This window comes from Mixophyes fleayi, chromosome 10 (assembly GCF_038048845.1).
Source record: "Mixophyes fleayi isolate aMixFle1 chromosome 10, aMixFle1.hap1, whole genome shotgun sequence".
Taxonomy (NCBI): Eukaryota; Metazoa; Chordata; class Amphibia; order Anura; family Limnodynastidae; genus Mixophyes; species Mixophyes fleayi.
In genome coordinates, this window is record NC_134411.1 from 8,843,660 (window position 1) to 8,859,533 (window position 15,874).

Consider the following 15,874-nt stretch of genomic DNA (forward strand, 5'->3'; position numbering starts at 1 on the left):
TTTTTTTTGAGATCATCCAGCCTATTGGCTAAGCTGACTCCCTATATCCAACCTATGTTCCCACACTCTGATTGTAAATAATCAGAGGTAGGAGCGCGAAGGAAGATGGAAGGAGAGATAAAGAAGGGGGTAACAACTGGCAACACTGTACTAATATAACATACTAAATGGGAGTATATAAAATTATGTGGAGATGTTAACTGTATGGGCTATACTGGCCTGTGAGGCTATAAGGAGGAATTTTGGCTATATGGGACATATTGGCTATCTAGTTACATGTGAGGATATATGGGACATATTGGTTATCTGGTTACATGTGAGGCTATATGGGACATATTGGCTATCTGGTTACATGTGAGGCTATAAGGAGATTCACTCGTTATGTGGTGGTATGTGGGACTATATGGATGTATATTGACTATTTGTTGAAGGGACAGATATATCTGAAATACCTGGGGGTAAATGTATTAATCTCTGGATTCTTGAACTCCCACGAGTTCGGCGTCTTCAGCGCTTAAATTTAAAGCGGCGCTGCCTTGTAAAGGGAAACTTCCCTGGTGTTTCTTTAGCCATACCATGTACATTAAAAGATTTATATTTTTGGTGTATATCATGTTTACCTTAGCAAGGAAGCTATATATGATATTCATTTTGGCATCAATAGTATGCTGAAGCAAGATATCAGCAATGCTACTCGCACAACTTACTGCTTTAAAGTATTAAATTTGCCATGTGCAGTGCACTGTGTCATGTTTGCCCTAACACTATCCTTGTAACTCTTTGCTCTAGTTTAGTACATTAATTGCACAGCATGTAGCACCAATGTCAAATGTTTGTCGTGTTGCACTAATTTTACCTCTTAGACCAGGGATCGGCAATCCCCGTCATGCGTGCCAGATGTGGCATGCAGACCACTTTTATCTGGCACGCCGGCGCTGCTTCACTGATGCAGCCGAGGACTGCCAAAAAGGAGCTACTGCACATGTGCAGCAGCTCAGTTACGGCCATCATCGGCTGCTTTAGTGCAGCAGCTCTCAGCTGTGGAACGGGAGACTCCAAAGGTAAGTATGAGGCATAGACTCTATCGGGGGCACATGTAAGTGGCATACTATCTATTGGGGAAACATGTAAGTGGCATACAGTGTATGGGGGGCACAACTATGTGGCATTCAATGTATTGGGAGCACAACTATGTGGCATACTATTTATTGGGGCACAAATATGTGATATACTATGTATTGGGGCACTACTATGTGGCATTAAATGTATTGGGGGCACAGTTATGAGGCATGGTATAAATTTGGTCACAATTATGAGGCATAGTATGAATTAGAGGCACAATTATGAGGCATGGTATGAATTGGGGGCACAACTATGTGACATTATATTAATTGGGGGCACTGCTGAGTCATAATTTGAACTTGGGCATTACTGTGTAACATAACGTTTATTTGTTGTCCGATTGCTATTAATATTATGATATTAGCATCATAAAATAAGACACAACTATATATATATATATATATATATATATATATATATATATACATACAAGTTAACCCGTGCATGATACTCATGCATTCTAGTCAAATCAAGCTACTTAAGGTGTTAAAAAGGTTCTTGTCATGCATTTGGGCCATAGCCCAGGCCTCCTCAGGGGAAGAGCGTTACTTCCCGACGTAAGCGCCCTTTTTTAACGTGGTTTTGTCCACATGTCACCACCTCATCATTCTTCTCCATCACCTCATCCTTCATTTTCATCGCCACATCTATCCAGATGTCTATCCAGACACAGGGATCTCTCTCAGCGGTCCTGAGTATCACACTCCTCTCACTCTGTCACCCCCGGCAACCACCAACCACTCCCCACTGTCACCCCCGGCAACCACCAACCACTCCCAACTGTCACTTCTCCTTCAAGAAATATATATATATTTTTTTTAAATCTTTATAAACACTTTTAACAATTAACAAATTAAATTAACAAATTAAAAACATCTTAGTATACCAAATTTCAGCCCTTTCTGAATTTTTTTTCCCACACACACTAAGAATTTAGTAGGTCAGTGTATAACTCCACCCAGCAGGTGGCGCTGCAGCTTGGTTTTATTTTTTCCACACACACACACACACAGACAGACTAACACACGCCACTAGGCATTTATATTATAGATATATATATATATATATATATAAATATATATATATGATCCATAGTTGTTCAACAAGCGAAAAGACCCGCAGCAGCAATAAGAAAAATACATAGTTTAATAGAAAAAAGTAGAAAGATACATCACAATAGTATGTCCGGCCCTGGGGGATGTATCTCTATATTTTTGTCTATTAAACTATGTATTTTTCTTATTGCTGGTGCTGGTCTGTTCGTTTGTTGAACAACTATGGATCCTGTTTTTTGAATGACGGGCTATTCACAGCTTTTTAAGTTTTGATTTATTTATTGTGAATTGAGTGCATCCTCATATATATATATATATATATATATATATATATACACACATATATATAATATACACAATACCACACACGACTGGCACACCTGGGCTTGACTAGATTTTAGTCGGCATGCTGATAGAGAAAGGTTGCCAACCCCTGTCTTAGACTGATGGCACGCCACGATTAACTGTTTGGCATGCTGAAAAATGAAGTCCAATTGGTAGGTATGAACTATGGTTAAATTAATCCAGCCTAATATGTATAGCTAATATTGGGTCTTCAACCATAGGACTTGTTACTTAAATCAGAATGCTAGTTCATTAGTTCTTGTGCTTGTTTCAGAGAATATATAGCAAGCCACTTATAACGCTTGCATAGTGGTCTATTGAAGCACTATGGACAGACTGGAACCACCAGCACTGAGAGCTTTGGCCATAGCTGGCCCTTCAATTCAGACAACAGGAGGCAAACATATGTACATGGAAGGCACGAACAACCCCTTTAAACATTTCCTTATGTTTATTTGTCATGTTTTCCCCCCCTGCACCCTGTAATGCAGGCCTTAATAAGGCTTAGTGTTGTACTTTAGAATGTAAGCTCTCACAAACAAGTCCCTCTTTCCTAGTATTTTCTTTATTAGGCAATTTTGCGGGTTGTAATGATGCAATTTTGTGTTTTCTATTTACGCAATTATGTATTTTCTGTTTAATAACCCCCCCCCCCATGTATGGCACTGCGGAACACTTGTGGCACCTTATAAAGGAAAGATAATATTAATAATTTAGAAATACTATTTCATAGGCTTTGTTTCCCCTGTGCTGTGATTGACCAAGTAGTTAAATAAATCCTGTTTTGTGTATGCTCCTAAAGAGACATAGTGCGATTTTGTATTGCAAACATCATGTTAGAAGCACAAATTAAAAGTTTGAGGTAAAGTCCAGATTTAGGATTTTGCTAATGTAAGGGTTAGAATTAAGATTATTAAAGTTTATGTTTCGTTTTTACACATTTTTATTTGACATTTGATGCATGAGAGTTTATTATTACACTGGTCATGTAAAAGGAGACCCTCTTTTTTTTCAAACATGAAAGGTATGATTCATTAAGGAAGGTAAGGCAAAAAAATTAGTAAGCTTTCTCATGGACAAAACCATGTTACAATGTAAGTGATACAAATTAGTTTATTATTTTGCACATAAGTTAAATACTGTCTGTTTTTTCATGTAGCACACAAATACTTGATAGCTTTATTTGTACACTGACATTTAAAGCTGATCTAGGACATGCTCTACGTGATTATAAATCTGTCCCCACATTTTAAATTTACCTCTCCCTCCAATGCAACATGGTTTTGCCAAGGTTCAAAGTTACTCAGTTTTTTTGCTTTACTTTCCTTAGTGAATCAGGGCAAAAGTCTCTTATTTTCCCAGGACACCAGGGGCTGAGGGGAAGTTATTTAAGTCTTATCTATGTCAGGTTTTATTACTAGAGTCTAGTGGTGAACTTTCTGTCCTGGTGAACAAATGTCACTTTTGCACCCAACCAATGTCATCTCTTAAGTTACTCACTGCTTGTTCAGTTCGGTTCACACTGCTTTTATAGCCACTGTTGAAGCAGCTTTTTTGTTCCAGTTGCGGTTTGCAGGGTAAGAAGAAAGGCGGTTTATCATCTGCATCAATGATCGTAATTGTTATGACAACTGTATCTGTGTGATCTATAGCATCTGCAGGATCCTCGGTATCCTAAAACACAACATGCAACACTCATTAAATATCTAGTTGAGACATCCATCCAATCACAAGAAATCATCTATGTTAATATTTTTATTTGGTATGGTAAGAACATTTTATGGGGGATTTTTATTAAAAGATGCTGGATCTTCTTTATTAACTAAGGCAATGTGCATAGAGTTGTCTTATTACACTATGCCAGCTTGAGCACATGATAAAGATCTATCAAGGTCAAACAGCTTCTGTCTCTCTTGGTTTGTTGACTTCTACTTTGTATCACAGACAAAGGCCAAGGGGCACTTAGATCAATATATACAGCCAGGGGTAGAACTATATTTGTGGTTGGCCGTGAGGCCCAATGATGCTTCTCTATTTGCTATGCAGCCTCCAATCTGCTATTCTGAGCATGTACGATGCTGGATGCACAGTGAAGGCCGTTTTTGTTTTTTGGGAATTGAAAGCCAAAATGGAGTTTTACTGTGCATTCGCCGGCCCCCGAACATGTTAAAAAAACAGCAAGGGCCTACTGAAATGATGGCGAAGCATTGTTGGCATTCCCAAAAATATTGCTATGGGCCCAAGCATGCGGGTAATGCCCCTGGATACAGCTGCAATCCATAGTACTACATTATAAACCGACCCAGAGTAAAGCTCACTTAGCCTCCCTTATGTATTCTATCAGCTGAACCAATCATTTTCCTGATGCATTCTAGTGTAGGATTGGTCAGTCAAATCCCACATCACAGGCTGCCCAGTCAGGCTCAGTCTTGCATATGGGCCAGCATGGCTAAGTTCCTACCATGACAGACCTAGACAGCATACTATAAAAAGTCATAACAAATAGTCATAGTCAGCTACTTTGTCTCATAATGAGACAAAATATAATAAGTGTACCCACCTATTTCCTGGTGATTTATTGAAATAATAATTAATAGATTTGTTGACCAGATTATATGGGAAAGGGTTAAATACTTAAACTAATACTTCCCATGAGGTTACATTGGAATCCCATATTTTTGAAGTTCCTGTCTTAAGGGACCCAAATAGTATATTGCATTGTGCCTTCTTGTACCATCACTGAAAGTTATAGTGATGTTGTGTTAATTATTTCAATCTAATACTTGAGAAAGTAGACATTTGGAAACATAGGGTCAGAAATTAAAATATGGTCAGCATGACCAGTCTTATTACCACTCTGACATCATGTATTTTCACAACTACTCTCCCTCAAACCCCTTGCTAAAATTTTAGTAAAAATAAATCTTGGCAAAGAAAGGAACACAGGAGGTAAGAAAGGTCAAGAACCACTGGGGTTTACAAAAATGTCTATTGGCCTAATGTCAATAGAAAACCACAAAAAAGTACAAAAATAGGTTCAAAGTACAAAATCATTATTGTATTACCTCTTGCTAAGGTGCATTCCCAATGTACCCCAGCATACTTAATGGCTAGTATGACATATTCTAAATGCTACTAAGTGCCAGATAGCTCAGTGTGGTCTCCCTGGCTTTAATTTTACAGGCCCACCCCGCACTCTGTCTAGGCCTATAGTCTGGCCCAGCGCTGGCCTCTGGAGACAGGACAGACACACGCCCCTTCCCCTCTAGCATTTGCTTCTGTTCTTGTTATTATTATGATGACCATATATTCTGTATCACGGCTGTGCTCTCTTTCTATTTCCATGTTTGAATGTGTTAAGGGGACTTTATGCTGTTATTACTCATATGGGATGTGATGCTGATGTGCCGCTCTTATGTTTTTATCTTTTTAGTGTATTTAGCTTATGTGCGCTGTCTTTACCTACTTGTCTTTTTGCTCCCTTTAATCCCCCTTAATTTTTTTCTTTTGAAACACCTGACTAAAAGGTGTTAAAAAAACACAAGATATACATTGTTTTCATTCACAAGTTGAATTTAGCATGCCTTTAATATTACTGATTGTAAGAGTCTATGACACTACAGTTATCCATCCTCTCATGGCTCTTGTGTCCTTTCTCTGGTACCCATAGTTGCCAACTCTCCCGGAATGGAATGTCCGGGAGACTTCAGAAATTTTGGGAGTTCCTTCGGACTCCCGAGAGAGCAGGGCAACCTCACAGATCCTGGCCTTTTTGCTGGTGAAGTGGGTGGTGGCGGGGCTAATCGCGTCATCCTGGCCCACCCCCTGCTGTAATAGGACAAAATCGGTATGGTTTAGCAGGGGCGTGGCCTAAAGACGCGCTTTGTGTGGCCACGCCCCCAGGAGGCAGCAAGGAGATCTCCTCTCCCAGACGGGAGATCTCCAAAGTAGTCAAGTATGGGTATATTGTACACATTTAATTGGCAGAGCTGAAATCACATACTCTGTGCAAGAAGTCCACATATGTTACCGATATACTTTCTAGCAATCTGCAATATTTATTCTTTGTATAAGGATTGGTATCACGGGGCGATAAGATACATACTTGCCCACTCTCCCGGAATGTCCGGGAGACTCCCAAATTCCGGGTAGGTCTCCCAGACTCCCAAGAGAGCAGTCAATTCTCCTGCATCCTGCCCACTTCCTAGTGAAGTGGGCAAGATGGGAGCTTCAATAACGCGATTCGCTGTGAATCACGTCATTTTGGCCCCGTCCCCTGCTACAAAATGATGCTTTGGACGTAGGGGCGGGACCAATAGGACGCGATTGGCTATGCCACTCCCCCTTCTGTCCTCCAGATCTCCTGGACATCAAAAATTAAAAGCTGGCAAGTATATGAAGAAGTGCAGTAGCAGATGTTGTCAAGTTATACTGGTAACTGTTGGCATCTCCCTAAAGCCATAATTATTTTAGGCAAAGTAGAAGGTTCTAGAGAGTTCACAAGGAAAAATTGATAAGTCCATGTCTGGTGTGGGTAAAAGTATCTCTTTAATAAAACAAACTTACCCGTGCTGTGAGGTTCAGCGTTATGATAGGGTAGATATCATAATTCAGAGACTTGCTCACCAATATAACTGGATTAGTATCAGAGGCAAGCTTAAAGTAAGCAGCAGCATTCTAAAACATAAGACAAAACAATAAAACATGATACTGGTATGATAATATGTACGGTTATTTTTATCAAGAAATCCTACTAAACTTAAGTAACTTAACATAAATGTGTGTTGCTGAGATATTAAGTCAGTTACAATGTGTGATGCTACATGCTATGGCAAATGGGAGGTCCAGTCAATAATAATGCTCTTAGTAGACATTAAAACCAGAGGACCGTAAATAGTCGTCACACATTGGGGTAGATATATCAAACCTTTCATAAAAGAAATATTGAGGAGTTGCCCATAGAAACCTATCATATTTACATTATACAGAATACCTTCTAGAAAATGATAGCTAGAACGGGATTGGCCGGTCAGAGTAACGCCTTCTTTTAAATTTTGGAAGGTAAATATATCTACCCCTATAATTTAGATTGAGCCTGCTTCCCCAACGTCAGTATTGATTTACTTTTAGCTATATACACTTTCTCCTGTCGGCACTGTTATGTAATCATAAGGTTTCCTTAATTATTGTGAGCTTCAAGGTACAGTCATTATGCTGGTCTGCAGACATCAAGAGAGGTAGTCTACTGAATATAAGGTGTTATAGATTGCATGCAAAATGTTTAATAACCCATCATAATTGTCAATTTGATCTCATGTTTTAGCACATGCGCATATTTAGAGTTAAATAATCAGGCGGGAGGTGGGTCGGTGGTGTTCTTATTTAAATAGAGTACAAGGGAGCGTACATGCGAATTGAGAACGCCCCTTATTGAAACTTCCTATTTTAGAAGACATCTCCTGAACATCCATAAACTTGGTGCAAATTTACATGTTTTTGATGATGATGACTTGCATTTCTTTCCTTGATTGTTTTTCTTTAATTTAATGTGATCCATTTCTCTCAAATCCATAACCGGCACCAGTTCTTGATAGTCCATAGCCAGCACCGGCGTGGTCAGCGTGGGGCTAGATCCCCTAAGGGGCCTGCAAATAAAAAAGCGCCACCTCCCCAAAGAGACTACCAGCTCAGTGCTGAAAATCATTGGGGCTCTTCTCTGCACCTCTTGGCTTCAGTAAATACTCTTGCAGCTTAACTCCACTTAAACTGCAGCTGAAATGGGTGGGGAGTAAAAATATATAGTACAAAAAATGAGGGTCTGTTCCATGGGTGGTTTGTGCAATAAATTGAGCTGTCAGAGGGCCTGATTCATTAAGTAAAGTTGAGTAAAAAATTGAGTAAGTAGTCTCCTGCACAAAACCATGTTACAATGCAAGTGGTGCAAATTAGTTTTTTATTTTGCACATAAGTTAAATACTGGCTGTTTTTTCATGTAGCCTGCAATGATATTTTGTACCACCCTGCTCACTCTGCACTGAAAATTTGCAGATATTCATCATATTATTGAATATTAGTCATGTCACCTTTTTCCACCACTAGTGTGACCTTGCAACCAAGAAAAATCAACTTAAAAAACAAATAGAGATTTCTAGTAAAAAGTTATCAAAATAAAAAAGTAAAATATCCTGGTTGCCTAAGAGACACACCCATAAACTAATACTTTGTGGAAGCACTTTTTCCTTTTATTATAGCAGTGAGTCTTTTTGAATAAGTCTCTATCAACTTCGCACACCTGGACTTTGCAAGTCTATCCCACTCTTCCCTGCAGAATTGTTCAAGGTCCATCAGATTGCGAGAGGATCTTTCTCACAATGCACAGCCCTCTCTAGGTCATTCCACAGGTTTTCAAAGGGATTGGGGACTCTGAATGAGCCATTCCAAGAATTCGATCTTCCTTTTCTGCAGCCATTCCTTCATGAACTTGGATGTGAGCTTTGCATCGTTATCATGTTGGAATGTGAAATTCATCTTCTTCTTCATCTTCAACTTTCTGACAGAAGCCAGCATGTTTTGTACCAAAATATCTTGATAAACTGTAAGCTCCAATGGAGCAGGGACTGATATGAGCGAGTTCTCTGTACAGCGCTGCAAAATTAATGGTGCTATATAAATAAATAAATGATGATGATGATATTTGGGGCTATTGATTAGGCTCTCTTATCTTGACCCCTGTCAAGGCTTCATAGCCGGTATGTTGTTTGTTGGGTGATGAGCTGTGTTGAGCTTGTGCCAAACATATCTTTTAGATTTAAGGCCAAAAAAATCAACCTTGGTCCTGCTCTTGGCAATGCCCCGATTGTGACACTTTTTTTCAACTTATTCATGATAGTTTTCACATATTCAACAACAAATACATTATGGTATAGTATACCAAACATTTTGAATACAAAGGGGCTGCGACAAGGTTTATGAACACATTGCTTCCCTGGTTGTGAGTTGTTGGCTTTATGACTTTTCTGTAATTTTTATTGCCAATCAATAAAATGTATATTTTTATATAACTTGTTACTTTCTAATTGAACAATTGTTGCATGCTCTATTATTATTGTTTATTTATAGAGCGACAATCATATTATGCAGCGCTGTACAGATGATATGTATTCAGTCCCTGTCCCATTAGAGCTTACAAAGTAACACACACACACTAGAGTCCATTTTTGTCAGAAGCCAATTAACCTACCAGTATGCTTTTGGACTGTGGATCGAAACAGAAGCCCCATGGGAAACCCTAGCAAACATATGGGGAACATATAAACTCTACACATATAGGGCCCTGATCGGAATTGAACTTATGATCTCAGCTCTGTGCAATACTAACTGTGCAACTGTGCTTATATACACTGTGAAGCATTGTATTTAGACCCAGATTAAGGGAGGGAGCACTTATTTATTTATATCATCAAGAGTCCTAATACTGTGGTAAATTCAGAACCATGTGATTCATTCAAATTGGGTTAGAAGATAACTTTCTTAATTTTAGAACATAGGAGCTTTCCTCTCTTAAGCAGGGGCGAAACTAGACTTCATTTTTAGGGGGGGGGGGGGGCGGGGGCGATTTAGCATAGCCAGCACAAGGGGTACAACAAGGCTTGGGGACACAGGTCCAGCAGTGAAAACAAGGGGAACTGTGTTTTCAGTGTGAACTCTGCACCTGACCACCATCAGTAACTAGGATTTACAATGTTTCATGGCTCCTGAGATTCATTTAAAGCCTACAAATAGCCTGGACATTGAAGACACTTGACATGATTTTAATGACAATTTTATAAATACTTAACAAATCCAACAAAAGAGGGCTTATGTGTTGTAGATAAAGGTTTCTTTTTTTTATTTTATTTTTACAGCAATTTCAAGATCCATGCCGATGTATCTGTGGCTGCTTCCTACTCTACAAAGTACTTAAAGAGTATTAACACCTTCTCTTGCTATACTCTGGCCCACTGCGTTCCTCTCCCGTCCCGCTACTACATATAGAGAGGCGCATATGGGAAATAGATCTTAGTCTGCTCGCAAACTGAGACGTAATACTGGGCAGTACGGTGGCTCAGTGATTAGCACTTCTGCCTCACAGCACTGGGGTCATGAGTTCAATTCCCAACAATGGCATTATCTGTGTGGAGTTTGTATGTTCTCCCCGTGTTTGCGTGGGTTTCCTCCGGGTGCTCCGGTTTCTTCCCACACTCCAAAAACATACTGGTAGGTTAATTGGCTGCTATCAAAAATTGACCCTAGTCTCTCTCTCTCTTTCTCTCTTTTCCTGTCTGTGTGTATGTTAGGGAATTTAGAATGTAAGCTCCAAAGGGGCAGGGACAGATGTGAGTGAGTTCTCTGTACAGCGCTGCGGAATCAGTGGCACTATATAAATAAATGGTGATGATGATGATTACTACTGCATGTGAACAGTAAGGAAAAGTGCATTTTGCACTTCCATGTTGGACTTACATCCGACTCTATATGACCCCTAATGAGAGCATGATGAGGCAGGGCTGCTAAACTGACGTCATCATAAATCACTGCAAATCCAAACATCACTATATGTTGAAGAATGTATTTAATAGTGTAATAAATTCTTACTGTATCATAACCACTCAGCACATAGTAGATGATGTCCTGGTCAGCATCATAAGCTATAATTGCAGGACCAATGGCACTGTTCACTGGTAACGCCTTAGGAAAAAAGAGATTTATGTTAATGTGTAATATTTGAATTTTAAAGTAATTGTGAGACACAAATTTCCCCAGTGTATTGTCTGACTTTCTAATGTTTATATAAATATTCCATTCAGGTCATGAAATTCATCTACATATTCAGTGTAACCAGTAGAGAGCATGCTCAGGGATATGTTCAACCTGATACCTTTTATACTCAACAAACATTACAGAGTTTGTGTAATTGATACTTTTTTTAAAAAAAAAATCAATACAGCATGAAATAATATAACACTAAATGTACAATAATATTTACAATTAGCAATATGACTCTATCATTGTCATTATGTACATAAACCTACACAACATTTCCATCTATATGTGTATCAACATATGCAATCAAGACTTGAACAACAACTTCACCTCTTTTCCCCATACAACACTCTCTTAGCTATATCCTTGGCCAGATTTGCATCAAACACAATCGGCTTGTGTCTGTACATGGCTGAGGAGTGGCTTCGCCTGGTTAGTACATATGCTCAACTTTTTTCTTGTATCAGCAAAGCAAAATGAACACAGGGCTTAAGAAAAATGATGTAGGGTATAGCTAATATATCTAAATATAATGTAGATCTTCACATCTACATGCTATTCTGTGTAAAAGAATTATGTGTAGCTAATGGGATAAGTTTTAGGGTGCCAACGGCATATGTAGCCCTGATAACACTCAAATAGAGGAACCATTTAACTAAGCATCTCACTATTTCCCTTGCTAAGCAGGAGCATATCTGTAGCTGCTTTGGCTGTGTCTGATGGGTGAGTACCGTATGCATTATTCAACCCCTTCAGTTTACAAACCACTGGCAGGAGTCATTTAATGCAGTTTTGCAGCATTGCAATAATAATCACAGTGTCCAAAGCTTCAGGTTCTTACTGTGCAATGGGGCACAGTGTTTCCCTAGTATGGATTCTGCTAAAAAAAAACTACAAGCCCCAGCATGCTTTGCCAGTAGCTAGCCAGCTGATAGCTGGCAGGGCATGCTGGGATTTGTAGTTTCACAAACACCTGGAGAGCCACAGGTTGGCCAGGCCTGTCCTACATGATGGGAATAATAATTGGGGAGGGTAATGTAAGTAGTATTCATTTTATTTAAATTAATCCAAATGATGTATCATGGCCCTTTAACACTGTTGCTGCTCCTGCTAACTGGGCTCCTGAGTTATGTTGATCACAGTAATTTAGATTAAATATAATAAAATTATATCATTACTTTGATACTTGTTACTACTTTATGTATGAATGTATGTATGTATTTACGTCATACTTGCCTACTTTTAAAGGCAGCTGTCCAGGAGGGGGGGGGGGGGTCCGCCGAGGAGGGCGTGGCCACATGCAGTGCATCGTTAGGCTCCGCCCCTGTCAAGCTTAGGCAATTTTAGCCAATCACAGAAGGGGGCGGGGTCACGATGCGCGCATTTAGGCCCACCCCCACCATCTTCAACAACGGCGACAGCTGGATCCGAGATTTTTGCCTGCTCTCTCGGGAGTCCGGGAGAACTCCCAAACAATCGGGAGTCTCCCGGACATTCCAGGAGAGTAGGCAACTATGATTTACGTATTTCTATTAGTTTGGCTTAGCTTATACCATCCACAATAGGGATGGGCTCAGCATTATATGACTCCACTCATAAATTTACTTTTGACCTTTGTCCCAAGTTGTTGATGCCCAGATAAAGCAGTTAAAGTAACTCACCTCTGAGATGGAAAAAGTGTAGTTTCTGTTCGGGAACTGTGGTATATTATCATTTAAATTAAGAATTTCTACATATATAATTTGTCCAGGTACCTGAAAAAAATGTCAAATGTTACCTTTAATCTGTCAACCAAACTATTAACATACCATTATGTAATTGTAGATGGGAGCTATGCACAATGGAAAATCATAGTTGCCAACATTTTAATATTATTTCCAGGGTCACTTTGCTGCTGAGCAAGTGTGTTCAAGCCTGTCATGTGGAGTGCTCTCTAGGTAAGCTGTGATGTACTACAAATCCCATACTGACATGTTTACTGAATTTAAATATAACGTTTTTTGCTTGCATTTTTAACTATTCACTTCAATTAATAAATTAATATTAACTCTTAAAGCTCAGATAATAAGCATAGAAAGTGAGAAATGCATCTAAGATGCATACAAGGAGGACTCGTACTGTACAGCTGATAAAATATGGACATTTCGATGGACACAAACCCTGGAAATTAGGGATAGTTGGCAACTATGGTATATCCCTGAGCTTCTGCAAATGAAGGGACACTTTAAAGAAACTAAGATTCCACATTGATGTTGGGAAGTAGCAACCTTCTGTTGGGCCTTGAATTTCCTGCAAGTTAAAGAACACAAAAGACAATTCTCTCACTGATCCATATTATATACTACACCTAGGAAATGTGGATGTGCAAGCGGCCATATCCTAACCTCTTAAAGTTTCATGCAGTCTTTCATATGGAGAAACAACGCAGTCCAGAGATATCAGTCTATATCATGTATTGCTGATGATGATAACCCTTGTTTTCAAGCTAAATAAAGTTACCTTGCAAAGGGATGTGCATGTTTGACATCTGTATTTAGCCTATGGTACATCTTGCCCCATGAAAATGATTTATATAGTGATCCTGCTGCCTGAGACAACATCTAACATGGCAACATTCTGAAATATTATACAAAGTAACTAGCATAAATATCTGTATATGAATACACAAATATTTAGGATGAGTACAATATAAAAGACACATATACCAACAAGGTAAAAAACACTAAAGGTAGTATATTTATTTGTTCTCAAACTATAACACAATCCAATTATTATAATATTTATTTCACCTAATACAGAACTATAACAAAAATCCAAAATCAACAATAAGCACAGATATATTTTGATCTGACAGAGCTGTAATTAAATACCGTGCTGAACCAAATAATGAACACACTTGCAATTGCTTAATGACAAGAATGTCCTAAAACTTTCCATTCCAGGCGATCAACTTTGCATACGATTTTCATGACCTGAGTCGATCTTTTCACACATGCTGTGAACAAATTTATCAACACTTTTCATTGTGAACCAACAAATCTTCCCGTGTGTGAACACCGTAATCTATATATCTGTGACAAGGAAAGTAACATTATTCATGAATGTGCTTCTGTTGGTCTGGTGCAACAATCTTGGAAAATTGAATTTCTTGAGAGGGTGATGGAAATAATGTATTGTACTCACAGGTATATCATCTTTTCGGCATGTCAGTGTGACCCTTAGTGTTTGATCTACCTGTGAAAATAATGATAGTAAATGTAAAAGTAGTTAAAACACACTTTTTCTCGTGTTTAACATTTAATTTTAGACCATTAAGCCTGGGTTTCCTGTACGTACAGTTGATGACTACTTCCTGTTTTAGTATCTTTTACTCTAAACACAGATATAAGTAGCATGACAGAAAGGGTAATTCACACATCACAGGTGTAGCGTGATAGTCCCGCTAGAGGCATTATGATTCTACCAAAGTGTATTTAAGGCATGGGCATCTATTTTTACAGAACTGCGCATGGCAAAGTACAGTCGGAATATTTTGCACAAAAAAGTAGATGGACTTGGGAGGATTTAGGGAATTTCTTTCATCCAGTAGCAGTGAATGTTCACTTAGTATCTGCATATCCCTGGGTATTAGAAAAGTATGTGTGGCACAGGATGAGATAATTAAATAAGCAGGAAACAGTACAGGTAACAAATAATTTAAGACGTTCTGGTTATTGCTGGGAGTAGGGCCATTAGTTGCTCAAATTAACTTCAACCTTAAACACAAGGGTTAACTGGTAGAAATCAATTATTTTCCAATATTTTTGTTGCAAGTCTTTTCATCTAGGTGTAATATATATATATATATATATATATACATACAGTCATGGCCACAAGCTTTGTGAATGACACAAGTATTGGTTTTCACAAAGTTTGCTGCTTCAGTGTTTTTAGAACTTTTTGTCAGCTGTTGCTACGGTGTACTGAAGTAAAATTACAAGCATTTCATAAGTGTCAAAGGCTTTTATTGACAGAAACAAAGAGTCAATATTTGCAGTGTTGACCCTTCTTTTTGAAGACCTCTGCAATTCGCCCTGGCATGCTGTCAATCAACTTCTGGGCCACATGCTGACTGATGGCCACCCATTGTTGCCTAATCAATGCTTGGAGTTGTGGGTTTTTATTTGTCCACCCACCTCTTGAGGATTGACCACAAGTTCTCAATGGGATTAAAGTCTGGGGAGTTTCCTGGCCATGGATCCAAAATTTTGATGTTTTGGTCCCCTAACCACTTAGTTATCACTTTTGCCTTATGGCAAGTTGATCCATCATGCTGGAAAAGGTATTGTTTGTCACCAAACTGTTCTTGGATGGTTGGGAGAAGTTGCTCTTGAAGGATGTTTTGGTACCATTCTTTATTCATGGCTGTGTTCTTAGGCAAAATTGTGCCACTCCTTTGGCTGAGAAGCAACCCCACACATGAATGGTCTCAGGATGCTTTACTGTTGGCATGACACAGGACTGATGGTAGCACTCACCTTTCCTTCTCCGAACAAGCATTTTTCCAGATG

At 38.9% G+C, this 15,874-nt stretch overlaps 1 protein-coding gene across 1 annotated transcript in view; it reads right to left on the reverse strand.

Annotated features, from left to right (window-relative positions):
- The window catches only part of CDHR5 (cadherin related family member 5), a 50,946-nt gene that overhangs the window by 21,937 nt on the left and 13,135 nt on the right, over window positions 1-15,874 (reverse strand). Inside the window, exons 3-5 of the mRNA XM_075188542.1 lie at window positions 11,157-11,249; window positions 7,089-7,199; window positions 4,023-4,196 (exon numbers count right to left, since the gene is read on the reverse strand). Coding sequence (XP_075044643.1) covers window positions 4,023-4,196; window positions 7,089-7,199; window positions 11,157-11,249 — 378 coding nt within the window. The remainder of the gene's footprint in view (window positions 1-4,022; window positions 4,197-7,088; window positions 7,200-11,156; window positions 11,250-15,874) is intronic.